Source organism: Heterodontus francisci, chromosome 5 (assembly GCF_036365525.1).
Source record: "Heterodontus francisci isolate sHetFra1 chromosome 5, sHetFra1.hap1, whole genome shotgun sequence".
Lineage (NCBI taxonomy): Eukaryota > Metazoa > Chordata > Chondrichthyes > Heterodontiformes > Heterodontidae > Heterodontus > Heterodontus francisci.
In genome coordinates, this window is record NC_090375.1 from 66,371,998 (window position 1) to 66,399,409 (window position 27,412).

The following is a 27,412-nucleotide window of genomic DNA, read 5'->3' on the forward strand; positions in this document are numbered from 1 at the left end:
TTGCGGAACATCTCCGCTCAGTCCACAAGCAGGACCCTGAGATTCCGGTTGCTTGCCATTTCAACACTCCCCCCTGCTCTCATCTCTGTCCTAGAATTGCTGCAGTGTTCCAGTGAACATCAACGCAAGCTTGAGGAACAGCATCTCATCTACCGATTAGGCACACTACAGCCTGCCGGACTGAACATTGAGTTCAATAATTTCAGAGCATGACAGCCCCCCATTTCACTTTCATTTTTAGTTATTTTTTCTTTTTTTACATTTTTTACAATCTTTTTTTTTGCTTTTATTTCATTTCATCTTAGTTTGTTCAGTTTGCTTACCCACTGTTTTTTTTTCCAGGTTTGCACTTGCTGCTGTTCAATATTCAGTCCGTTAACACCTAATCTGCACTAATGCTTTGTCTTTCAACACACAATTAACATATTGTTTGCCTTTGCTCCATGACCTTTTGGTCAGCTATGTGGCCTTGTCCAATCTACACCTTCTCCTTTCTTATCTCTTGCCCCACCCCCACCTCACTTGCTTATAACCTGTGACTTTTCTAATATTTGTCAGTTCCGAAGAAGGATCACTGACCCGAAATGTTAACTCTGCTTCTCTTTACACAGATGCTGCCAGACCTGCTGAGTGGTTCCAGCATTTCTTGTTTTTATGCCAACTTACTTACCTTGTTGGAAACAGTCCAGAATTGCCGATCTGATGTCATTCCATGTAGCTCAATCAGAATTTGTCGAATTCTCCCTGGATCAACTGTTAGAATGAGCTGGTGTTCCAGCTGGCCAATATTGACACTGGCTGATGCTAGAAAATATAATTGCATGCAAAAATCAAATCACAATTTCAACATATTTTAAAGAACTGAGCTTTTTACTATTACATTTTTATAAAGATACATTTAAATAGAGAAGGCATGATGAACTTAAAGTAACTCTGATCACTTCCTTGTATCACTCTCCACCAACATCCCCCTTTCTAACCCTACTTCCTTCTGTATCTGCCCCGGAAAAAGAAAGCTTCTCCCAATTCACTTACAACTGCACATTCAAAATCCGAACTGTCTACCCTTTGGCCTTTCATTCACCATGACATTTCTACAGCTACAGATCTGCTCAACCACAGCCTCACCTCCACCTTTGAATGTTCTCTCTCACCCTGGTCATTCCTCCAGTACAGCCCTCATCTCCACTCCCATAAGCCTAAGGAATGCAGACTTGAACATATATGGTGGATAACTGGTTTAGCCATTCACCATCAGATCTGGCTGGACCACAAAGTAGTAGCAGGTTTTGCTCTTGTCTGCCAAAATTGCTCTCTATCCTAGGATCCTGCTGGAATGCAAAGAGAACCCCCGGTTTCTTTACTGCAAACAGTCTTCTTAAACCCGTCTCTCCTGCCTCACCTCCAACATCAAGTGCGAGGAGCTCATGAACTGCTTTGTCACGAAGATTGAGACTATCCAATCAGCAGCCTCTCCCACTTTCCCTACACCCTTCCTCTCGCCTACCAGGCCAAACTTCCTCTAGGGTTCCCCTGGCCCTATCCATGAACTTAGGCATTTTTTTCTCATGCCTTCACGCATTCCTCAAGCTCAGATTTGTCCATTTCCTGCTCCCTTGACCCTATTCCCACTAGACTGCTGGCCCAGACATCAGATTCGGAGACAATAAAAGGATACCCAGGCCAGGCAACCCTTAACGTTCTCCTCAATAACATGTGGGGACATCTGCCAAAATTGGGAGAGCTGTTGTCCCAGACTACTCCATCACCATCCCTGGGTACGTCCTGTCCCATAGGCAGGACAGACCCACCAGAGGTGGCAGCACAGTGGTATACAGTCAGGAGAAGGTGGCCTTGGGAGTCCTCAACATTGACTGCGGGCACCAGGAAGTCTCATGGCATCAGGTCAAACACAGACAAGGAAAGCACCTGATTAGCTCCTCCCAGTGATGAATCAGTATCCCTGCATGTAGAACACCACATGGGAGAAGCAATGAATGTACTCTGGATGGGGGTCTTCAATGTTACTCACCAAGAGTGACTTGGTAAGAACACTACTGACTAAGCTGGTCAAGTTCTGAACAACACAATTGCGAGATGGGGCTTTTGGCAGAGAACATGAGGGGAAAAAGCTACTTGATCTTATCCTCACCAATCTACTGGTCGCAAAGGCATCTACCCATGACATTATTGGTAGGAGAGACCGCACAGCATAGTCCTTATGGAGATAAAGTCCCATCTTCACACTGAGGACATCTCTATTGTGGCACTACCACTATGCCAAATGGGATGGAGTCAGAACAGATCTAGTTGTGGGCTATCAGAAGCAACAGAATTATATTCCACCGCACTCTCTAACCTCATTGCCCAACATATCCCTCACTCTACCATTACGCCAGAAGACCAACCTGGATTCAATGAAGAGCGTACGAGAGCATGCCAGGAGCAGCACCAGGCAAAGCTGGTATCAACCTGGTGAAGCTATAACACAGAACACAATAACACAGATCACACAACCAACGGATCGGATCAAAGTCCTGCCATATGTGGTTATGACTTGTGGTGGACAATTGAACAGGAAGAGGCAGCTTCATAAACAATCCCATATTCAAATGATGGCGGGGTCTAGCATACAAGTGCAAAAGACCAGGAAGACACATTTGCAACCATCTTCAGCCAGAAGTGCCAAGTGGATGACCCATCTCAGCCTCCTCTTGACCAACCACACATATAATGAGACTACAACAGCAGGCCAGAAGCTGTATAATCTGCGGCAACTGACCCGCCTACTGACTCCCTAATGCCTTTTCACCATTTACAAGGCACAAATCTGGAATTTGATGGAATACTCTCCACTTGCCTGGATGAGTGCAGCTCCAACAATAATCAAGAAGCTGGACACCACAGAACAAAGCAGCCCTCTTGATTGGCAACCCATCCAGTGCCTTGAGCATTCACTCCCTCCAGCACCAGCACACCATGGCAGTACTGTGTACTATGTACAAGATGCATTGCAGCAACTCGCCATGGCTCCTTCGACAGCACCTTCCAAACCCACAACCTCTACCTCCTAGAAGGACAAGGGCAGGAGGTTCATGGAAACACCACCACCTCCAAGTTCCCATTCGAGCACATATCAACCTGACTTGGAACTATTTCACCTTTCCTTCACTGTCACTAGGTCAAAATACTGGAACTCCTTAACAGCACTGTGGGAGTATCAGCAAGAAAGACTTCTCTAGGACAATAATAATGCTGGCCTTGCGAGTGATGCCCACAACCCGTGAATGAATAAAAAAGACCTAACTTCCCTTCTTGGCCCCTATGTTAGCTAATTGCTAATGGTTTCCCTCCCCTCTGGTACCGACCAGCTCTGCTCTCCTTCAACTCTGCTGTCATCACCCTTCTCCTAAAAAAAAAAACCCTTGCCCCCTCTATCCTTGCAAACTACAGCCCCATCTCAAAGCTCCCTTTCCCCTCCAAGGTCCTCAAAAATTAATTCCTGTCTTCCCCAGTCTATGTTTGAATCCCTTGCATCAGGTTTCCACCCCTGCCACACTGCCAAAACTGCTCTAATCAAAGTCACAAATGACAGCCTATGTGACTGTGACAGTGGTAAACTATCCCTCATCCTCCTGTTTGCAGCTATGATATGGTCGACCACACCATTCTCCTCCAAACACCTTTCCACCTCCAGTTGGGTGGAGTCCCACAGGGACCTGTGCTGGGGCCTCAACGTTTTACAATTTATATCGATGACTTAGACGAGGGGAGCGATGGCATGGTAGCTAAATTTGCAGATGACACAAAGATAGGTAGGAAAGTCTGTTGTGAAGAGGACATAAGGAGCTTGCAGACCAATATAGATAGGTTGAGTGAGTGGGAAAGAATCTGACAGATGGAGCATAATGTGGGAATATGTGAAGTTGTTCACTTTGGCAGGAAGAATTTAAAAAAGCAGAGTATTACTTAAATGGAAAACAACTGCAGAATTTCAAGGTGCAGAGGGATCTAGGTGTTCTAGTGCAGGAGTCACAAAAAGTTAGTATGCAGGTACAGCAGGTAATAAGGGTGGTTAATGAAATGCTACCTTTATTACGAGAGGAATTGAAAATAAAAGTAAGATGTTATGCTTCAGTTATACAGGGCATTGGTGAGACCACATCTCGAATACTGCGTGCAGGTTTGGTCTCCTTATTTAAGGAAGAATGTAAATGCATTGGAGGCGGTTCAGAGGAGGTTTACTGGATTGATACCTGGAATGAATGGATTGTCTTATGAGGAAAGGTTGGACAGACTGGGCTTGTTTTCACTGGAGTTTAGAAGTGAGGGAAGACTTGATTGATTGAAGTTTATAAGATCCTGAACGGTCTAGATAAGGTGGATATGGGGAGGATGTTTCCTCTTGTGGGTGAGTCCAGAACTGTTTTAAAATTAGGGGCTGCCCTTTTAGGGCAGAGATGAGGAGAATTTCTTTGCTCTGAGGGTTGTGCGACTTTGGAATCCTGCCTCAGAAGGTGGTGGAAGCAGCATAATTGAATATTTTTAAGCCGCATGTGGATAGATTCTTGTTAGGCAAGGAAATCCAGAGTTATTGGGGGTAGATGGGAGTGTGAAATTTGAAACACAAACAGATCAGCCATGATCTTATTGAATGGCGGAGCAGGCCCGAGGGGCCGAATGGCCGACTTCTGTTCCTAATTCATATGTTCGTAACTGAATGCGACAATGCTACTCAATTAGATTTCCTCTCATTCTTCTAAACTCTAGACAGTAAAGGTCTAAACTGCTCAATCTCTCTTCATGAGACAAACCCCTCATCTCTGCAATCAATCTAGTGAACCCTCTTCTGAGCTGCCTGCAATGCAACTACATCCCTCCTCACATAAGGGGACCAAAACTGTATGCAATACTCCAGGTGCGGTCTCACTAATGCCTTGTACAGTTGCAGCAACATGCCCCTACTTTTATACTCTATTCCTTTAGCGATAAACGCCAAAATTCCATTTGCCTTCCTTATTACCTGCTGCACCTGCATACTAGCTTTCTGCGATTCATGCACAAGGGCACCCAGATCCCTCTGCACCGAAGCACTCTGAAGTTTCTCTTCATTTAGATAATTTGCCTTTCTATTCTTCCAAACAAAATGGATAACCTCACACTTATCCACGTTAAACTCCATCTGCCAAATTTTGGCCCAATCACCTAACCTATCCATATCCATTTGTAAATTTCTTATTTCTTTATTGCAACTTACTATCCCACCTATTTTAGTGTCATCTGCTAATTTGGCTGTAGTACCTTCTATCCCTGTAGCCAAGTCGTTAATATAGATTGTAAACAGTTGGGGCCAGAGGACCAAACCCTGTGGCACCCAACTAGTTACATCTTGCCAACCAGAAAAGGACCCATTTAACCTGACACTCTGTTTTCTGTTGGTTAGCCAATCCTCTATCCAAGCTAATAAATTTCCCCTAACCCCATGTGATCTTAGCTTGCGTATAAAACTTTTGTGCGGCACCTTATCAAATGCCTTTTGGAAGTCCAGATAGACGACATCTACAGGATCCCCATTATCCACTTTACTTGTTACATCTTCTTTGGGCGCCACAGTGGCACCGTGGCTAGCACTGCAGCCTCACAGCTCTAGCGACCCGGGTTCAGTTCTGGGTACTGCCTGCGCGGAATTTGCAAGTTTGCCCTGTGACCGTGTGGGTTTCCTCCGGGTGCTCCGGTTTCCTCCCAAATGTCAAAGACTTGCGGGTTGATAGGTAAATTGGCCATTGTAAAAATTGCCCCTAGTGTAGGTAGGTGGTAGGGGGAAGGTGGGGATGTGAGAGGGTAAAAAATGGGATTAATGTAGGATTGGTATAAATGGGTGGTTGATGGTCGGCGCAGACTCGTTGGGCCGAAGGGCCTGTTTCAGTGCTGTATCTCTCTATGACTCTACTCAGAAAACGCAGTGGGATGGTTCTTCTGATGGTACAATGAACAACTGAAGCACTCAGTTCATGCTGAGCCATATCATGGGTGCCCAAGCTTTTGTCTTCAGGAGTTGAAGTGGATGTACCGTGGAGTCCTGGATGCCACACATGAACCATATATCCATGTGCCCATTAATTTATATTTCAAATTGTGGATATTAACAGATGCTGGCATTCTAATTTAGGATTCACCAAAAACAGTATTTCAAAATTCCAGAGCGTCAAAATTCAATCAGGACAAACCAGCAAATAAAACTGAGTTGGGCTTCAAAGTCAAGATTGCCAGGGCATCAGGCCATAGGCTGGACACTATCACTATTGATTATTAGGGTCCCAGGTTCATTCCACCTGTGTTGAGTTGATTGATTTCCAATTCAATCATGTCTTACTCTTCACTACTTTCTGGGATCCCATTTTTCTCTACCGACTGCAAGGTTTCTATGTGAAATTATTTTGGGTACTGTCAAATCACAGCTTAGATCATGTGAACACACAAAACTAGCCATAAGTTTCCACAAAATTAGTACTGTAATCTTATAATGATGGGCAGTGAGGTACAATGTGGTAAGGGATGCTCCCGAGGTTGGGACGACGATACATTGCCAGGGCAGCACGAAGCTTCACACTCTAAATAAGATGTGACCATCCGACAGCTGACCTTAACGCCATTGAAAAACAAGACAAAATTAAACAACTTATATTTGTATAGCACCTTTAACATAATAAAATGTGCCAAGGTGCTTAACAGGAGCACTTTAAAGCAATGACACCAAGCCACATAAGGAGATAGTAGGTCAGATGACCAAAAGGTTGGACAAAGAGGTAGGTTTTAAGGAGTGTCTTTAAGAAAGAAAGTGAGGTACAGAGGCAGAAAGATGTAGGGAGGGAATTCCAGAGCTGAGGGACTAGGCAACTGAAAGCATGGCCACCAATGGTGGAGCATTAAAATCAGGGGTGTTCAAAAGGCCAGAATTAGATGAGTGCAGATATCTCGTAGGGTTGTGGGTCTGGAGGAAATTACAGAGAAAGGGAGGGGCGAGGCCCTGGAGGGAAGTGAAAACAAGGATGAGAATGTTAAGAACAAGATGTTGTTTGAATGCGAGCCAATGTAGGTCAGTGAGCACAGGGGTGATAGGTGAACGGGACTTGGTGCGAGTAAAGCCAGGGGCAGCAGAAGTTTGGATAACCTCAAGTTTACAGAGGGTAGAATGTGGGAGACCAGCCAAGCATGCATTGGAATAGTCAAGTCTAGAAGTAACAAACGCATGAATGAGGTTTTCAGCAGATGAGCTGAGACGGGGTGAAGTTGAGTGATGTTACAGAGGTGGAAACAGGCAGTCTTAGTGATGGTGCAAATATGTGGTCGGAAGCTCATCATCTGCAAACACACAGGTTTAGTCTCAGACAGCGTGAGAGCAGGAAGAGAAGCCAATGCAAGTGATACTCTAGATATGATTAGATAGATAAGAGTGGATCCTGGTGAGAGGGTCAGAGTCGGGATCTAGGGAACGGAGTATGGAGTGGGGACAGAGAAAAACAGCTTCAGTCTTCCCAAAATTTAACTGAAGAAAATTTCTGCTAATCCAATACTGGATGTCGGGGGATAAGCAGTCTGATAATTTAGCAACGGTGAAGGAGTCACGAGAGGGGGTGTTGAGGTACTGGGTGTCGTCAGGTACATGTGAAAACTAATGCTGTGCTTTTGGATGATATTGCCAAGGGGTAGCATGTAGGTGATAAATAGGAAGGGGCAAGGATAGATCCAGAGGTAACCGCTCTTATTCAAGCCACAAATGACATCCGATGTGACTGTGACAGTGGTAAAATTTCCCCTCTCATCCTTCTCGACCTGTCTGCAGAGGTAATGATGCAGGAGAAGAAAGAAAAGCCATTGCAAGTGATACACCATGATCTTATTGAATGGCAGAGCAAGCTCGAGGGGCTGAATAGCCTATCTCTGCTCCTAATTCGTATGTTCGATTAGATATATAAGGAAACCATGTGAGAGCAGTTCCACCCAGATGATTGAAAGAGGAGAGGCATTGGAGGGAGATGGCATGGTCAACTGTGTCAAAGGCTGCAGACAGGTCGAGAAGGATGAGGGGGGAAAGTTTTACCACTGTCAGTCACATAGGATGTCATTTGTGACTTTGATGAGAGCTGTTTCTGTACTGTGGCAAGGGTAGTAACCTTTTGGAAGGGATTCAAACATGGAGTTCTAGGAAAGATGGACACGAATTTACGAGGGGACAACATGTTCAAGGACGTTGGGAAGGAAAGGGAGGTTGGAGATAGGGTGGTGGTTGCAAGGTCGGTGCGGTCAAGGGTTGATTTTTTTGAGGAGAGGAATGACAGTCGATTTACAGAAAGGGACACCACCTGAAAAGAGAGCATAGTTTACAATACTGGCTAACATGGGGACCAAGAGGGGAAGTTGGGTGGTCAGCAATTTAGTAGAAATAGGGCGAAGGGAGCAGGAGGTGAATCTCACGGACAAGATGAGCTTGGAGAGGACACGAGTGGAGATAGGGGAAACTAGAAAAAAATGCAAGTTCATAGCTAGGGCTGGGGGAAGCTGTGAAGAAAGTTTGGCTCAGTGAGCTAGTGGAAGGCAGGAACGTGGCAGAGGCAGCTGATTGGATGGTTTCGATCTTAGTCACGAAGAAGTCCATTAGCTCCTCACACTAATTGTTGGAGGTGAGGATGAAGGAGACAGCGCAGAGGCATTTGCAATAGAGAAAAGAAGTCGGCGCTTATCTTTGCATTCCAGAATGATCCTGGAATAAGAGATAGTTTTAGCAGACAACAGCAGAACCCGATAGTGCTTTATGTGGCCCAGCCAGATCAGGCAGTGGATGGCTAAACTAGTCGTCTGTCATATCCTCTCAAGATTGGAATGGCCAGGGTGAGAGAGAGCATTGGTTTTATTGGGGACTAGGACATCAAAGGTGGAGGTGACAGTGTGGCTGAACAAATCAGTACCTGCAGAAATGTTGTGGTGAATGGAGGGCCAAAGGCTGGACAGTTGGGATTTCGAAAGTGCAGTTTTAACTGAACTCGGGGTTAGTTTCTCCCAGGGATGGATACAGGAGGAGGTAGGATTGAGGGGTGGAAGGGCGATGTAATTGGAGAGTGATGCAAGGAAGTGATCAGAAATGGCCTTACCTGTGATTGATATGATGAGATTAACAAGGCCATGTGAGATGGCAAGGTCAAGGGGGTGGCTGTGAAAATGGGTCAGCACAACACCTGGTCTCACCGACTCTAGGCGAGCTGAATGAAAAATTAGCAAGCAGGATGGGGATGTCAGAGTTTATGGCATCGGAAAAGGACATGCGAAAGCATAGCATTAGTTTTCACATGTACTCTGATGACACCCTGCTCTACCTCACCACCACCTCTCTCGATTTCTCCACTATTGTTAACTTATCAGACTGCCTATCTGACATCCAGTACTGGACGAGCAGAAATTTCCTCCAACTAAATACTGGGAAGACTGAAGCTATTGTTTTATTCCCGCTCCAAACTCCACTCCCTAGCTACCAATTCGATCCCTCTCCCTGCCAACAGTCTGAGATTAAGCCAGTCTGTTTGCAACAGTGGTGTCACATTTGAACCAGAAAGGAGCTTCTGACCACATATTCGTGCCATCACGAAGATTGCCTATTTCCACCTCGTAACATCGCCTGACTTCGCCCGTCTCAGTTCATCTGCTGCTGAAACCCTCATTCATATCTTCCTTACCTCTAAACTTGACTATTCCAACACATTCTACCCTCTGTAAACCTGAAGTCATCCAAAACTCTACTGCCTGTGTCTTAACTCGCACCAAGTCCTGTTCACCAGTCACCCGTGCTCACTGACCTACAGTGAGCAACATCTTGATTTCAAAATTCTGATCCTTGTTTCAAATCGCTCCGTGGCCTCACCCCTCCCTATCTCTGTAATCTTCTCCAGCTCTACAACCGTCCGAGATACCTGCACTCCTCTAATTCTGGCCTCTTCAGCACCCCTGATTTTAATCACTCCACCATTAATCCATCTGAGCTGCCTTGTCCCTAAGCTCTGGAATTCCTTCCCTCCACCTCTCTAATTCCCTTTCCTCCTTTAAGACACTCCTTAAAACCTACCTCTTGACCAATCTGACCTAATGTCTCTTTTGTAGCTCACTGTCGTATTTTGATTTATAATGCTCCTGTGAAGTGCCTGGGATGTTTTATTACGTTAAAGGCGCTATATAAATTTAAGTTATTATTGTTGACATATTTAGGCTTAGGTGTGAAGACTTCCTTCACAGAGAATAGACACTCAGTGACCCGGCTCGCAAATGTAAAGCAACCAAGATGGGGGCAGGAAAGTGGTAGAAGTGAAAATCAAAAGGCTGTCAGCACTTGTGAAACTGTGCCCTCACATTCACAAGAACAGAAGAATTAGGAGCAAGAGTAGATCGTAGGGCCCATCGAGCCACTCAAAATGAGCATGGCTGATCTTAGGATTCAACTCCACTTTCCTGCCCGCTCGCCATAATCCCTTGATTTCTTGAGACACCAAAAATCTGTCCATCCCAGCCTTAAATGTATTCAACGATGGAGCATCCACAACCCTCTGTGGTAGAGTATTCCTAAGATTCACAACCTTCTGAGTGAAGTAATTTCACCTCGTCTTACTCTTAAATGGCCGTGTTTTAGATTCCCCGACCAGCGGAAATAATCTCTGTGTCTACCGTATCTGACCCCTTTAGAATCTTATATGTTTCAATGAGATCACCTCTCATTCATCTAAACTCCAGAGAATACAGGCCCAATTTACATAGTCTATCAGAAGACAACCCCTCATCCCATTTGGGTGAAATATATAACTATACTGACTGATGCAAAGTTTAAAATACTTGAACAACCACTGTTATATTTTAAGATTTGATAAAGATTTTGTAGCAAACTCACCTGGTATATCATAGAAAACAGTTAACGGTTTGGTAGGAAGATTAATGCGGGGTGATCGCTTTCTCATTTGATCAAGCAGTAGTTTCCGCTCTTCATCTTTCAACAGTTTCATACACATATCATGTGAGGAAATCATGAAAACAAACTGAGGGTCATCCAAACTTTGGCACAAATTCCTGCAGAAGTGTTAACAGAAGCTGATGAATGAAGCTGTAAAATTTTGCATCATATTTACTGCTCAACACCATTCAAACTAGCTACCCAGATGACACATGAAACAACCAAATAATCGAATGTTCATCACAATGCAATGCTCAAGCCCATCCAAGAGCTCAAAATCACTCCCACATCTGGAGAGACTCTTTCAATACTATTCTAATTCTAAGGTAAACAGTGTAATAAGCTTCGATCCCAACATAGTACGGATGCAGAGAGGCACAGACTATGGTAGTACTTTTCCCTGGATATTTAGAACTTAAGACTGCAAGTGTGAAATAAAAACAAACATGCACATAAATCCATACAACCTTTATTCAATTCACCCCAGCAATTGGTGCTTGTATTATGAAATTTTCGGAATGATGGAAGCTGCCCCAAATATACCTACCAAATACTTATGCTTGCATGCACATCTCATGTCTGAGACAAGCAAAAAGAGATCTCAATATGGTGTAACAAGCACACAGACCCATATTTCAGCTCACCTACTCTCTAAGCTACTGCCCAAAATGGATTTTCACAGTATGCAGCTACATTCTTGTGAGGAGAACCAAGCATAAAATGGCACTTTTCCATAGGATTTGAGGAACAAAAAATAGTCTCAAAATGGTTGCCATGGAATACACAGGTGCTGCCCTTGAAATTTCGCCTCAGAGCGCCAGTTCACAAATCATTTGCCTGATCCCCTCAGTAGCACACAGACAGCAGGTATGAAAAGAAGAAAAATACATTAAAAAAATTGTTGATAAGGACTGAAAAAGTAGACTCTTTTTTTAGTCATTCATGGGATGTGGGTTTCACTGGCAAGGCCAGCAGTTATTGCTCATCCCTAATTGCCTCTGAGTCGGCGGTGGTGAGCGATTTTCTTGACAACTGAGTAGCTTGCTAGGTCATTTCAGAAGGCAGTTAAGGTTCAACCAAATTGCCATAGGCTGGAGTCACATATAAGCCAGACTGGATAAGGATGGCATATAATAAATCAGATGTGTTTTTATGACAATCTGGTAGTTTCATGGTCACCAATACTGACACTAGCTTTTTGTTCCAGATTTATTTAATTAACTGAAATTAAATTCACCAGCTGCTGTGGCAGGTTGAACTCGTTAGTCCAGGCCTCTGGATTACTAATACAGCAACATAAACACTCTGCAACTGTACCCCCAGCTTTTCAGTTTGTTAGGGTGAGGCAAAGATCGTCATTAGACAAATGAAACATTGTTAAGCATATTTTTTAAAATAGCACATTTACTTTAAGAAAGCAGCCAATTTTCTTTTGGAATCTTCTGAAGCTTGATCCAGATTTAATGACCGTGCACATGCCTAAGAGATCAAACATAATTATCTCACTAAAAGGTTTTTACATTATAAAAAACAAAATGCTATACATTAGTCTTATGCAGTAATTTTATAAGTTTAATTAGATTAAGTCAGTATGATTATTTAGCTGTGCTCAATGCTTTACATATGGGTTAATCTGTACTAAAATTATTTTCTAAAGAGTTCTATGAATAACTTTCAATCAGTTCCTTGCATTTTTGGACAGTCAGTATCTGGCACCACAACATATGGTCTTCACCACATCCTAAGATTGGAATTAACCAAGCAAGGATGGCATATTTGTTATAGATTTGTCTCCCCTTACCCAGTTGTAGTTGCCAGAAGGATGATTTTAAGACACTAACACCATCCTTTGTGTAGCACCATAGCAAGAGGGCAAGAATAGGATCGAGCATGCCTTTAATATCCCACAAGAAAATAACTGCCAATTTCTAGGCTCACACATAAAGGGTGAACACTTGAGTAAAGTATCAGAGAGTGACCAGCACATATAGAACTGTGTACTCCAACAAGGACTGGAGGGGAGTCAAAATGAAAATAAACCTGCTTCATATAACACGAACTGCGGTAATTAAAATGCTGAGGTGTACACATTATTTGGCTTGTTCCATTTTTTCAGAAAAGATTCAGAAAGAGGAGATTTGATAGAGGCATTCAAAATCATGAACGGTTTTGACAGAGTACATAAGGAGAAACTGTTTTCAGAGACAAGCACGCTGGTAACCAGATGACAGAGATTCAGGTGATTGGCAAAAGAAGAATACATTTTTTTTTTAAACTCAGCATGTTATGATCAGGATTGCACTGTCTGCGACGATGGTGAAAATAGTTACAATAGCAATTTTCAAAAGGGAACTGGACAAATACTTGAAGGAAAAGCTTTATAGGATAAAGAGCAAGTGAAGTGAATGGGGCTAACTGGATAGCTGTTCCAAAGATCTGGCACAGGCACAATGGACAGAAAGGCCTCCTTCTATGCTTTATCATTCTATGATAAACAGAACATTCTGAATGCCAGGTTAAGCCAGGAATCAAATAACTGAGGAATCATCTTTGAGGAAGGGCAATCCATTAATCTGTTCAATAGTACAGCCCGTCAGAGGTTTAAGAGTAGCAATGGCCAGCTGTGTCACAAGTAAAATGACATAAAATGGGTGATCAGAGGAAGGGGGTGGGGACGCGGAATAAATCAAAATCGACAAGAAGTGCATAAAATTTAACCATTATTAACCAAGATTACATTTTGACAGTTGGTCTAAAGTCTCAAGAACAATTAAATATTCACTTGTGGCCTTACCTCCAGTAGGAAGTCAATTCTTTCTTTGGTTGGTTTCAGCAGCAGTTGGTGGAATCTTACTCTAATCACCTGCTGCTCTACAACATCCCGAACAGTGTTGCAAGCACAGACTTTAAAACAAACTTCTTCTAAGTTTCTATCCCTGTAACAAATGGGGAATAAATTGATTCCAGCCTTTTATTAATGTCTAACTGAGTTTACAAACAAAGATTAGTCAATAGGTAGCTGGTAAAGGACTATTGGCAATATGTTACAAGTTAGAATTACACTTGAGGGGATCAGAAAATAACTGAATGCAAAGCTGTTACAACTTGGAACATGATCTCAAACATCTTCCTATTTTAACAATGTACCAGCTGATCTCCCATGACGTGTTCATGAATAAAAATATGGGAATGAATCACTGAGTTACAGCCTCTAATCTAGCCAGACAAGCTTCATTACGCAAGGTCAACAGCTACTGGAGTAGATGGTCTGCCAGCATTTCTAGTTGATGTCTGAATTTCAGCAGATTCTGCCTGAAAATATAATGGAGCCAGATCAAATCAGGTACTGCCTGAAAGCAGGATCAGCTTAGGCAGGGAAAACAGATCAGGCCTGGCCAGATATCGCGACTGAAAAGGCTTGACCTTGGAGAGTTTGGAGAATGAGGTCAGGCACAGCAGAAAGTTTGAGGAGGGGTCAAGACTCGGACATGAGAGAAAAAATATGAGGTAGAATGCTAAAAACAGAGAACTAAAAATCAGTCAAAAATGAAAAAAATGACATCCTTGTGACTTTGATTTGTCGTCATGTGACTAGCATGGACCAAAAATCAACATCAGAGGCTCAATATGTTAGGCAGACTATTACAATGACATACATGATTACAAAATATGACATTTTTTAATACTGTACCAGTTGCTTTCCCGCTTTGTTACTGAACAAATTTTTTTTTAAATGTCTCATTCTTCCCATAACTATTCATCTGTAATTCTTTGTTTTCCTCTGTTTTGCAGATTGTTTTCCATTGTTCAGAATCTCTCTTCCTTTGCATCATTCTATATGCTCCACACACACTAATGTTGCATTTTTTCCCCACCTTGTTTCTCTTCCTGTGACTCTTTCACTAATTTCTCATTTTCATTATGCCTCCTTCATATGTTCTCCATTTTTTGACTGCTGCTCTTCGAGTGTACATTCTGCTTCTCAATTTCTGGCTGCTCTCTTTCATTGCATCTCTCAATTTGAGGTAACACTGGTTTGCAATGACTCCACACGTGTGGAGATCCAAAAACAGTCAGACTGACATTGCTTGTAATCATGGTTTGAAAAAAAAAAGCACTTAATGGACAGTGAGCTCAGTCAGTAGCACTCTTGCCTCTGAGTCAGAAGGGTGTGGGTTCAAGACCCACTCCAGAGCCTTGAGCACAAAATCTAGACTGACATTGCAGCGCAGTGCTGAGTAAATGCTGCACTGTTGGAACTGCCATCTTTCGGATGAGATGTTAAACTGAGGCCCCATCTGCTCTCTCAGGTGAGATCATGAAAGGCATGATGTAAATGCAAGTCTTTCTTTATGTGCATGTAACAGTGAGGATGGAAGGCCCAGCCCAGAGATACAGCTATAGGAATGGAGTAGAAGGTAAGCCCAAGGGGTGGCGGTGGGGGGTGGAAAGAGAGAGAGAGAGAGGAGAGGAGAGAGAGAGAGGAGAGAGAGATGGTTGCAGTCCAGTATATTTGGGGAGCGTGGCCAACACAAGGAGACAAGTCCTCTGAGGGAACAGAGCAAAAAAAAGAACTTAAATATTAAAAATGTAGCAAAACGCAAACCAGCTTTTCATGCACCTGTTACCAATTGACTAGCATACGTTTTCTGCCTGCCATGTGAATTAGAAAATGATCGTGAGCACAATCTTAAAAAGGGACAAAATAAGATATATAGCAACACCTATTCTCCTAATAAGAACAAAGCTCTTTCACTTGGAGAAATTGGACCCAAATCAATCTTGATTAACAGGATGAAATTTCTCCCTCAATTCCACCCCCTCCCTGCCAATATTTCCGGATTAACTCAGTCCTCAATACACCTGGGACCCCATCAAAAAAACTGCCAATAATTCATCAACATTTAGCCTGAACTAGTAGCCTTTTTGAGACCAAACACAAGAGCTTTGCTCAACTTTTGGCCTGTACTATAGCTTATCCGAATAGTTGATACCAATACTGAGAGCAAAAAAGCATTCTATTCCCTAGCATAATGCCTTTTATGTTGATAAGTATGTAACTGGACTCTTTCTCTCCCCTGACTTCTCCTCACCCACTCCCCCACAACAAATAATGATTTGCTGTTCATCAGGATAGTATGTTGCATCCCTAGTGCCAGGGTCAAGGATGTCACTGCACGGCTGCAGAGCACTGTGGGCGGAAAGATGAACAGCCAGCGGTCCTAGTAATGGTACCAACAAAATAGGTAGGAAGGAGGATGTGGTCCTGCAGGTAGATTTTTGAGAGCTAGGAAAGAAATTAGTAAGCAGGACCTCAAAAGATAGTAATCCCTATATTATTGCTGGTGCCACGCACTAGTGAATATAGAAATAAGACAATACAGCAGATGGGGTGCAGCAGGGAGGACTTTAGGATTTCTGAGACATTGGGACTGGTTCTAGGGGAGGTGGGACGTATACAGGCCAGATGGATTGCACCTCAACCGAGTCTGGATCAATGCCCCTGTGGGGTGTTTGCTAGTGCTATTGGGCAGGGTTTAAACTAAGATGGCAGGGGAATGGGAACCAGGATGTAACATTAGAGAGAAAAAAAACAAGGTGCACAAAGAATTGGGAGACAGCACTAGAGTAAGAAATAGTAAGATATGAGGTGAGTTCAGAGTAAGAGGGAATGGAGTCAGGTCTAAATTAGGTTTACAGTGCATGTATGTGAAAGCACAGAGCGTGGTACATAAGGATGGTGAGCTGCATGATATCATGGCGATAACAGATCTGGTTCAAAAAAGGGCAGGACTGGGTACTAAATATTCCTGGATACAAGCTGTTCATGAAAGATAGGGAAGGAAAGAAAGAAGGGGGGTAGCAGTATTGATTAAGGAGAATATTACAGTGCTGGAGAGAGATAGGATGTCCTTGAGGTCAAGGATGGAATTTATTTGGTTAGAGCTAATAAACAATAGAGGTACCATTACACTACTGGGTGCATTCCCTAGGCGACCACCTAGTGTGAAAGATACAGAGGAACAAATTTAATTACAGAGGTGCAGACTATAGAGTAGTTATAATGGGGGACTTTAATTATCCTAGTAGTAATCGTGTAAAGGGCAGAGAGGGGGAAGAGTTTCTGAATTGTGTTCAGAGAATTTTCTGCATCCGTGTGTTTCTGGCCTAACAAGAAAGGAGGCATTGCTGGATCTAGTTCTGGAGAATGAGGTGGGGTCAAATGGATCAATTGTCAGTAGGGTAACATTTAGGGAAGAGTGATCATAGTATCATAATGTTTAGGTTAGCTATGGAAAAGGACAAAGAGCAATCCAGGGTAAAAATAATTAATTGGGGGAAGAGCCAATTTGAATAGGGTGAGAACACAGCTGGGCCAGGTAAATTGGAATCAATGATTGTCCCTTTACAGTTTTACCTGCCAATGGGCTGCATTTAAAGAGATGGTTCGGGTATAGTCAAGGTACATTCCCACAAGGGAAAAAGGCAGGACAAACAATGCCAAGAGCTTCCCGGATAATGAAAGAGATGGACAGTAAGATGAAGCAGAAAACGGGTGCGTGTGACAACTATCAGGTTGATAATACAAGTGAGAACCAGGCTGAATACAGAAAGTTCAGAGGGGAAGTGAAAAAAAATAAAAGAAGCAAAGACAGAGTATGAGAAGAGTCTAACAGCTAACATAAAGGGAATCCAAAAGTTTTCTATAGGCATATGAATAACAAAAAGGTAATAAGAGGAGGAGTGGAGCTGATGAGGGTCCAAAGAGGAGACAGAAAGCATGGGTAAAATACTAAATGAGTACTTTGCATCTGTCGTTACCAAGGAAAATGATGTTGCCAAAGTCATAGTGGAAGAGGAGGTAGTTGAGATAATGGATCGGCTAAAATTTGATTAAAAAGAGTTATTATAAAGGGTGGCTGTACTTAAAGTTGATAAATCACCAGGATTGGATCAGATGCATCTGAGGATACTGAGGGAAGTAAGGGTGGAAATTGGGGAGGCACTGACCATAATCTTCATATTCTTCTTCGATACAGGGTTGGCGCCAGAGGACTGGAGAAGTTTAAATGTTACATCCTTGTTCAAAAAGGGTGTAAGGATAAGCCCAGCAGTAATCTGTGGTGGGAAAGCTGTTTCAAATGATTATCTGGGACAAAATTAATTATAGATTAATTAAGAAACGCCAGCACAGATTAGTTAAATGCAAGTAGTGTTTTTTTTAAATTCATTCATGGGATGTGGGTGTCGCTGGCAAGGCCAGCATTTATTGCCCATCCCTAATTGCCTTTGAGAAGGTGGCGGTGAGCTGCCTTCTTGAACCGCTGCAGTCCATGTGGGGTAGGAAGGGAGTTCCAGGATTCTGACCCAGCGACAGTGAAGGAGCGATATAGTTCCAAGTCAGGATGGTCTGTGACTTGCAGGGGAACTTGCAGGTGGTGGTGTTGCCATGCATTTGCTGCCCTTGTCCTTCTAGTTGGTAGAGGTCGCGGGTTTGGAAGGTGCTGTCTAAGGAGCCTTGGTGCATTGCTGCAGTGCATCTTGTAGATGGTACACACTGCTGCCACTATGTGTCGGTGCTGGAGGGAGTGAATGTTTGTAAATGGGGTGCCAATCAAGCGGGTTGCTGTGTCCTGGATGGTGTCAAGCTTCAAGTGTTGTTGGAGCTGCACCCATCCAGGCAAGTGGAGAGTATTCCATCACACTCCTGACTTGTGCCTTGTAGATGGTGGACAGGCTTTGGAGAGTCAGGTGAGTTACTCGCCGTTACTAGCCTCTGACCTGCTCTTGTAGCCACGGTATTTATATGGCTACTCCAGTTCAGTTTCTGGTCAATGGTAACCCCTAGGATGTTGATAGTGGGTGATTCAGCAATGGTAGTGCCATTGAATGTCAAGGGGAGATGGTTAGATTTTCTCTTGTTGGAGATGGTTATTGCCTGGCACTTGTGTGGCGCGAATGTTACTTGCCACATATCAGCCCAAGCCTGGATATTGTCCAGGTCTTGCTGCATTTCTACATAGACTGCTTCAATATCTGAGGAATTGTGAATGGTGCTGAACATTGTGCAATCAGCGAACATCCCCACTTCTGACCTTATGATTGAAGGAAGGTCATTGATGAAGCAGCTGAAGATGGTTGGGCCTAGGACACTACCCTGAGGAACTCCTGCAGTGATGTCCTGGAGCTCAGATGATTGACCTTCAACAACCGCAACCATCATCTTTGCGCTAGGTATGACTCCAACCAGTGGAGGGTTTTCCCCGATTCCCATTGACCTCAGTTTTGCTAGGGCTCCTTGATGCCATACTCGGTCAAATGCTGCCTTGATGTCAACGGCAGCCACTCTCACCTCACCTCTTGAGTTCAGCTCTTGTCCATGTTTCAACCAAGGCTGTAATGAGGTCAGCAGCTGAGTGGCCCTGGCAGATTGTTTAACTAACTTGATTCAGTTTATTGATGAGGTAACAGAGAGGGCTGACAAGAATAATGCTGTTGATATGGTTTACCTGGATTCCAAAAGGCATTTGAAAAAGTGTCACATAACAGGGACAGTGGCAGCATGGATACAAAGTTGGATGAATGTCAGGAAAAAGAGTAGTGGTAAATGGATGTTTTTCAGACTGGAGGAAGGTACACAGTGGGGTTCCCCAAGGGTTAGTATCAGGACCACTGCTTTTCTTGATACATATTAATAACCTTGACTTTGGTATTCAGGCATAATTTCAAAATTTGCAGACAACACAAAATTTGGAAGTACTGCAAACTGTGAGGAGGATACATTTGGTAGGAAAAGAGGCAACATAAAATAAAGGATGCAATTCTAAAAGGGATGCAGGAGCAGAAGGAGCTGGGATTATAGGTGCACAAATCATTGAAGGTGGCAGGGTAGGTTGTGAAAGCAGTTAGGAAGGCTTTATAAATAGAAGCATAGAGTATAAAAGCAAGAAAGTTATGACAAACCTTTACAAAATACTGGTTTGGCCGCAACTTAGACAGCATCTTCCAATCCCGTGACCTGTACCAACTAGAAGGACAAGGGCAGCAAAAGTATGGGACCACCACCACCTGCAAGTTCCCGTCCAAGTCAAACACCATCCTGACTTGTAACTATATCGCCGTTCCTTGACTGTCGCTGGGTCAAAATCCTGGAACTCCCTTCCTAACAGCACTATGGGTATACCTACCTCGCATGGACTGCAGCAGTTCAAGAAGGCAGCTCCCACCACCTTCTCAAGGGCAATTAGGGATGGGCAATAAATGCTGGCTTGGCCAGCGACGCCCACATCCCATGAATGAATATTAAAAAAAAACTGGAGTATTGTGTCCAATTCTGGGCACCACACTTTAGGAAGGACGTGAAGGCATTACACTGTGTAGAAAAGATTTACAAGAAGGGTTTCAGGGATGAGGAACTTCAGTTACATGGATAGGATTACATAGCATACATGACATAGAAGCAGGTCATTTGGCCAAACCAGCTCATGCCAGCATTTATGATCCACACAAGTCTCTTCCCACCTTCCCTCATCTAAACCCAACAGTGTTACCTTCTATTCCTGTCTCCCTTATACTGGACAGTGGAGAAGCTGGACTGTTCTCCTTAAGGAGAAGATTAAGAGGAGATTTGATAGAGGTGTTCAAAATCATGAGGGGTCTGGACAGAGTAGATAGGGAGACACTGTCCCCATTGGTGGAAGGATTGAGAACCAGAGGACACCAATTTAATGTGAATGGCAAAAGAACCAAAAGTGATTTGAGGAAAAACTTTTCTTTACGCAGCAAATGCTAGAGAGTGTGATGGAGGCAGATTCAATCATTGCTTTCAACAGGGAATTGGATAATTATCTGAATAGAAAAAGTTTCAAGGCTACAGGAAAAAGTCAGGGGGAGTGGGTCTAGCAAAGTTGTTCATGCAGCGAGTCAGCTGAATGGCCTTTTTGTGTTGTAACAATTCTATGATTAGGAACCTTCCTAAATACAGACCACACAGGTGAAGTTGCGAACTTTCTTACCCATTTTGAGCCATTTGGTAAAGCTCTCTCAGGACGGACTGTCTGAAGTGGGACAACAAGCTTAAGGTTCTGTTGTCTTCAAGAAAAATCTCAATCAATCCCTGTAAAAGTTAGAAAAGAATGATTCAGCATGTACCACTGTTCAGCACATTTCATCTGTATAATGCACAAAACAGTCTGTAATCTCCCCATATTGTTTAATGGGTGTGAAGTTCAGGAGTGCAAAAAGAAAATAAAATTATAAAGCAGGAGGATTGATTCACAATTACTGAATCAATAAAATTCAGCTTTTATTACAAAATGACAGTCGCTGAATCAGCACGCCTCCAATTTTATCATGAGATATTCTGGGATCGAACGCCAAAATTCCAAGCATTTTTCCTTGAAAAACTAGCCTAGCTCATTTGTGCCATCAGACATATATCCCAATGCATACATACATATGATATATATTCTTGTCACATAGTTTGTTAATTGCTAATGGGGAAAATATGACAGAGCCAACAGCTGCTTTAAAATAAATTACAGCATCCAATGGAGTGCTTTTTTGCATTAAGCTTCCATTTTATAGTTGCATAATCTGGTCATATTATGCATGGCAACCAATCTTGAGTTGCGGGGGAGGGGGTGGGGGATGGGGTCACATTAGTGTTCATTTCGAACTTGACTGTCATAGCCTCACTCTATCCCTCAGTCCATTTTGCAGTCTGACAATGCATACAATATTGTATAGGGGCATGTATACATTGTACGTGGGTCAAATGGAAAGGATCAAGTTGTTCATGGCAAAAAAAAGTAGCGTATCTATCTTGTCACTTTCACATAAGCAGCAGCTCTAGGGTCAGTCAGATCGCACAGGATGACACCCATATTACTGGAGGCAGTGCACACCAAAAGAAGTGGTTGCAGTCAGTGCTTTCAACAGCAACATAAATCGAAAGCTGGAGGCAGCATACTTTATGGCTGCTGGTGGCCCCTCACTCCTACTCCATACAGGTCATACGAGTAGTTTTGCTGTTGGTGGCTTACAGTTATCTACCCTAGCAACTGTTTACTCTTAAACTAACTTCTTCCTTCTTTCTTGCATGAGCTATCACAGCTCAGCCTGATTCTGTTTTCACCAAAGTCCACACATGCGCACTTTCAATAGGGGTTACTGGATGATGAATATCAGTAGGAATCCTAGATAATTTTCCATTCACTCTCTCAGGGGTACAGAATCCCAGATTGTAGCTTCTCTACCATTGCTCCATCCAATATCAGCTAGCTCAGTAGAGACCAGTGATTGAAACTAGGGCTTTCACAGTCTGTATGGCTCAGCTACTCAATGGATAGACTTGCTGTGCCTTGTTTGCAACTTTAAAACAATGGAAATCATCCTACAGAAAAAGAGCAATAAGACCTACAATCAATACTTCCCTCTACAGCTTCCAACCTCATAGTCCCGCAATCCCGGACAGCCCGCTTCTACCTCCTTCCCAAAATCCACAAACGGGACTGTCCCGGCAGACCCATTGTGTCAGCCTGCTCCTGCCCAACTGAACTTATTTCTTCCTATCTAGACTCTATCTTTTCTCCGCTGGTCCAGTCTCTTCCCACCTACATCCGTGACTCTTCTGACGCCCTACGTCGTTTTGACAATTTCCAGTTTCCTGGTCCCAACCGCCTCCTCTTCACTATGGACGTCCAATCGCTCTACACCTCCATCCCCCACCAGGATGGTTTGAGGGCTCTCCGCTTCTTCCTGGAACAGAGGCCCAACCAGTCCCCATCCACCAACACCCTCCTCCGCCTGGCTGAACTTGTTCTCACATTGAACAACTTCTCCTTCAACTCCATGCATTTCCTTCAAGTAAAAGGTGTCGCTATGGGTACCCGCATGGGTCCTAGTTATGCCTGTCTTTTTGTGGGATATGTCGAGCATTCTTTGTTCCAGTCCTACTCAGGCCCCCTCCCCCAACTTTTTCCGGTACATTGATGACTGTATCGGTGCCGTTTCCTGCTCCCGCCCCGAACTAGAAAACTTTATCAACTTTGCTTCCAATTTCCACCCTTCTCTCACCTTTACATGGTTCATCTCTGACACTTCCCTTCCTCGACTTCTCTGTCTCCATCTCTGGGGATAGGTTGTCTACCAATATCCATTATAAGCCCACTGACTCCCACAGCTACCTCGACTACACTTCTTCACACCCTACCTCCTGTAAGGACTCCATTCCATTCTCCCAGTTTCTCCGTCTCCGACGCATCTGCTCTGATGATGCTACCTTCCATGACGGTGCTTCTGATATGACCTCCTTTTTCCTCAACCGAGGATTTCCCCCCACTGTGGTTGACAGGACCCTCAACCGTGTCCGACCCATTCCCCGCACCTCTACCCTCACCCCTTCCCCTCCCTCCCAGAACCGTGACAGGGTTCCCCTTGTCCTCACTTTTCATCCCACCAGCCTCCATATCCAAAGGATCATCCTCCGCCATTTTCACCACCTCCAGCGTGATGCCACTACCAGTCGCATCTTCCCCTCCCTTCCCCTGTCAGCATTCCGAAGGGATCGTTCCCTCCGCGACACCCTGGTCCACTCCTCCATTACCCCCACCACCTCGTCCCTGTCCCAGGGCACCTTCCCTTGCAATCGCAGGAGGTGTAATACCTGCCCATTTACCTCCTCTCTCCTCACTATCCCAGGCCCCAAAAACTCCTTTCAGGTGAAGCAGCGATTTACTTGTACTTCTTTCAATGTAGTATACTGTATTCGCTGCTCACAGTGTGGTCTCCTCTACATTGGGGAGACCAAGCGCAGACTGGGTGACCGCTTTGCGGAACATCTCCGCTCAGTCCGCAAGCAGGACCCTGAGCTTCCGGTTGCTTGCCATTTTAACACTCCCCCCTGCTCTCATGCTCACATCTCTGTCCTGGGATTGCTGCAGTGTTCCAGTGAACATCAACGCAAGCTCGAGGAACAGCATCTCATCTACCGATTAGGCACACTACAGCCTGCCGGACTGAACATTGAGTTCAATAATTTCAGAGCATGACAGCCCCCCACTTTACTTTCATTTTTAGTTATTTTTTCTTCCTTTTTTTTGCGTTCCTTTTTACATTTTTTACAATCTTTTTTTGCATTTATTTCATTTCATCTTAGTTTGTTCAGTTTGCTTACCCACTGTTTTTTTCAGGTTGTTTTTCTTCAGGTTTGCACTTGCTGATGTTCAATATTCAGTATATTCACACCTAATCTGTACTAATGCTTTGTCTTTCAACACACCATTAACATATTGTTTGCCTTTGCTCCGTGACCTTTTGGTCAGCTATGTGGCCTGGTCCAATCTGCACCTTCTCCTTTGTTATCTCTTGCCCAACCCCCACCTCACTTGTTTATAATCTGTGACTTTTCTAATATTTGTCAGTTCCGAAGAAGGGTCACTGACCCGAAACGTTAACTCTGCTTCTCTTTCCACAGATGCTGCCAGACCTGCTGAGTGAATCCAGCATTTCTTGTTTTTGTTTCAGATTTCCAGCATCCGCAGTATTTTGCTTTTATTTTACTGTTTTAAAGTGGTTCTGCAATATAAATGCAGCATGAGAAAAAACCTAATTGCAAAGATTTGGAGGGAAAGGAAAAATGAAAAAATATAAATTAATAAAACCAAAAGAAGAAACTTAAAAACCGAATGATTCACAGTGCATAAAAGTCCAGTACATGAAATGATTTGGGTCAGTCTCAACTCAGCCCAATACGCACGAGCCACAAGAATAAAACTGCCCTAAAAGGACACTAATTAGCAGTCCCATGGAGACAGACCATCGGATGGCTGACATTGGAAATAGAAAAATGTCACAGAATGATGATTCAGGAGATGCTTCTCTGATAATGAATTAGGGTACATCGTTGGTGCAGAACAAAGCTTTACTTTGCAAGCAATAATGCTAGACCAAATAAGAGAGTGCTTAATGCAAACACTGGAGGAGTTTGGATGGGTAAGTGTTCTAATTCTCAACATTAACACCTCTGATGAGCACTAAATTCAGTGCATTGCTAGTGCTAGCGATAGGAACATAGGAAGATAGGAACAGGAATAGGCCATTCAGCCCCTCGAGCCTGTCCCGCCATTCATTGAGATCATGGCTGATCCGCAGCCTAACTCCATATACCTGCCTTTGGTCCATATCCCTTAATATCTTTGCTTAACAAAAATCGATCTCAGATTTAAAATTAACAACTGTTCTAGCATCAACTGCTGTTTGTGGGAGAAAGTTGTGAGTGATGTGAGTAAACACAGGACCCAACATAAACAAAACAGAAACGTCAGTGGCAGGCCATGTCGCTTAGTGAGTGTGGAGAACCAGTGCTACCACCTAGTCATTACTGAACAGTATAGAAAAGGGTACAATGAAGTTGGGAAGCAGTCTATCCACTCATCCAAAATAATCTCCAATAACTGCAGAGAAAAATTTGAGGAACTAAACACTACATGTCACACAAATAGGGTATACAAGCAACAAACAATGTAGAACAAAACAACACTCAATATCACAATTATACCTAATAATTCACAAGTGATGAAAAAATAAAATAATCTTCGCAATTCCTCATGAATGGAGAAAACTAGATTTTACACTATATCCCATTTATTATCCAGTGGGGTGATTCTGTTGGAAAAATTAAATGGTTTTCTGCTTTTCATTTAAAAATGTTCAGTAAACACTTTAATGTGCTCCCTATTTGGTTATGAAAAAGTTCTTATGAAGAGGCTGATTGCCACCTTGAAAACTCTAAAGTGTGGAAGAAGTATCCATAGGGTTATCTCAGTCCCAAAAATGACATTTAATCAGTTAGTCAGGAACTGGGCTATCAATTATATCCCCGGATCTCGACAAAAGTCAAACTTATCATGCCAAATCCATAACTTTCCCCTTTATGGAAACAGCTGCCTTGATAGTTACTTCAGTTCCATATAGGGACCCACAAAGAGGATTAAAGTACATGAATGCATTAATTTTATAGCAGTGTGGGAACAAGTTATTTTCATTATGGTGTGTTATTATAGAAAGGAAATCATGTTGCAGTGGCATGGGAAATGCTTAATTTAACATTTATTGTATAATGTACTATACCTGATAGTTACTGGATTTAATGCAGTGGTGAACTCGGCCATATGTTGTCAGCTGTAATTCATTTACATCAGATGGGGTTGTTAGCACTGCACAAGCCTGGCAGTAACCATCTAATCTCCTCTGATCAATTCGACAGTGAACAGGGTCAGGTCCAATCTATACAGAGTTTAAAAAACATGCGAGATAAGGCAAACAAAACAGTATTTAAAACAACAGATAATTCTATAGGTAGCAATTTGTTTTGATTTAATTCAACCTCCAAAGTTTCTCTCCCATCAAGTCTGTGCAGCCCTTCCATGGAGGTCTGATCTACAAATAGCACCCCCATGCACAATCAATGCTGCTCCCTAATTGATTAGTTCCTCTTTTTGTTAACTGGCAGATGACCCAACAGACACATACTCATTGCTTAGGATCTAGAGGTTATCAGAGTATTCACCTGGGTTTCCTACTTGACAGGGCAAGACCCGAGTGCTACAATTAACAGTGCCTTCCATCAAAAACAGTTTTGAAAATAATTTCTTTTAAATAAAATGGACCAGATCTTGCAGTAATATTGATGGCAAACCTGTCAGCATTTGCCATCATTCTTCCTCTGAAAGTGACAGCAACTTCTAGAGTCTGCACATGTGCAGTTAAACTGGAAATCTAGACGTGACCATCAGTGATTCTTTGCTCCTTCAGAGGATGGGCTGCTCAGGGTCCCCCCAGACAGCAATCAATTGTAGGGTAAGGGAGCATAATGGTTATGTTGCTGGACTAGTAAATCAGTTGGGGAATTTAAATTCAATTAATTAAATATGGCATAAAAGGCTAGTTTCAGTAATGAAGACCATGAAACTACTGGATTGTCATAATACCCATCTAGTTCACTACGGTCTTTTAGGGAAGGAAATCTGCCAACCTTACCCATTCTGGCCTGTATATGACTCCAGACCTACCGCAATGTGGCTGACCTTTAACTGCCCTAGTAAGCCACTCAGTTGTATTCAAGGTGGCGGCTTGGCACTATCTTCTCAGGGCAATTAGGGATGGGCAATAAATGCTGGCGTTTAGTTTAGTTTAGAGATACAGCACTGAAACAGGCCCTTCGGCCCACCGAGTCTGTGCCGACCATCAACCACCCATTTATACTAATCCTACACTAATTCCATATTCCTACCACATCCCCACCTGTCCCTATATTTCCCTACCACCTACCTATACTAGGGGCAATTTATAATGGCCAATTTACCTATCAAGCTGCAAGTCTTTGGCATGTGGGAGGAAACCGGAGCAAACCCACGCAGACAC

The 27,412-nt window shown here is 43.3% G+C and overlaps 1 protein-coding gene across 3 annotated transcripts in view; it reads right to left on the reverse strand.

The window, feature by feature from the left end:
- Window positions 1-27,412, reverse strand: part of ints8 (integrator complex subunit 8) — a 145,964-nt gene that overhangs the window by 77,196 nt on the left and 41,356 nt on the right. For all 3 annotated transcript variants that reach the window (XM_068031562.1, XM_068031563.1, XM_068031561.1), the window contains exons 9-14: window positions 26,120-26,275; window positions 21,004-21,104; window positions 13,782-13,923; window positions 12,396-12,466; window positions 10,928-11,103; window positions 671-804 (exon numbers count right to left, since the gene is read on the reverse strand). In XM_068031562.1, coding sequence (XP_067887663.1) covers window positions 671-804; window positions 10,928-11,103; window positions 12,396-12,466; window positions 13,782-13,923; window positions 21,004-21,104; window positions 26,120-26,275 — 780 coding nt within the window. The remainder of the gene's footprint in view (window positions 1-670; window positions 805-10,927; window positions 11,104-12,395; window positions 12,467-13,781; window positions 13,924-21,003; window positions 21,105-26,119; window positions 26,276-27,412) is intronic.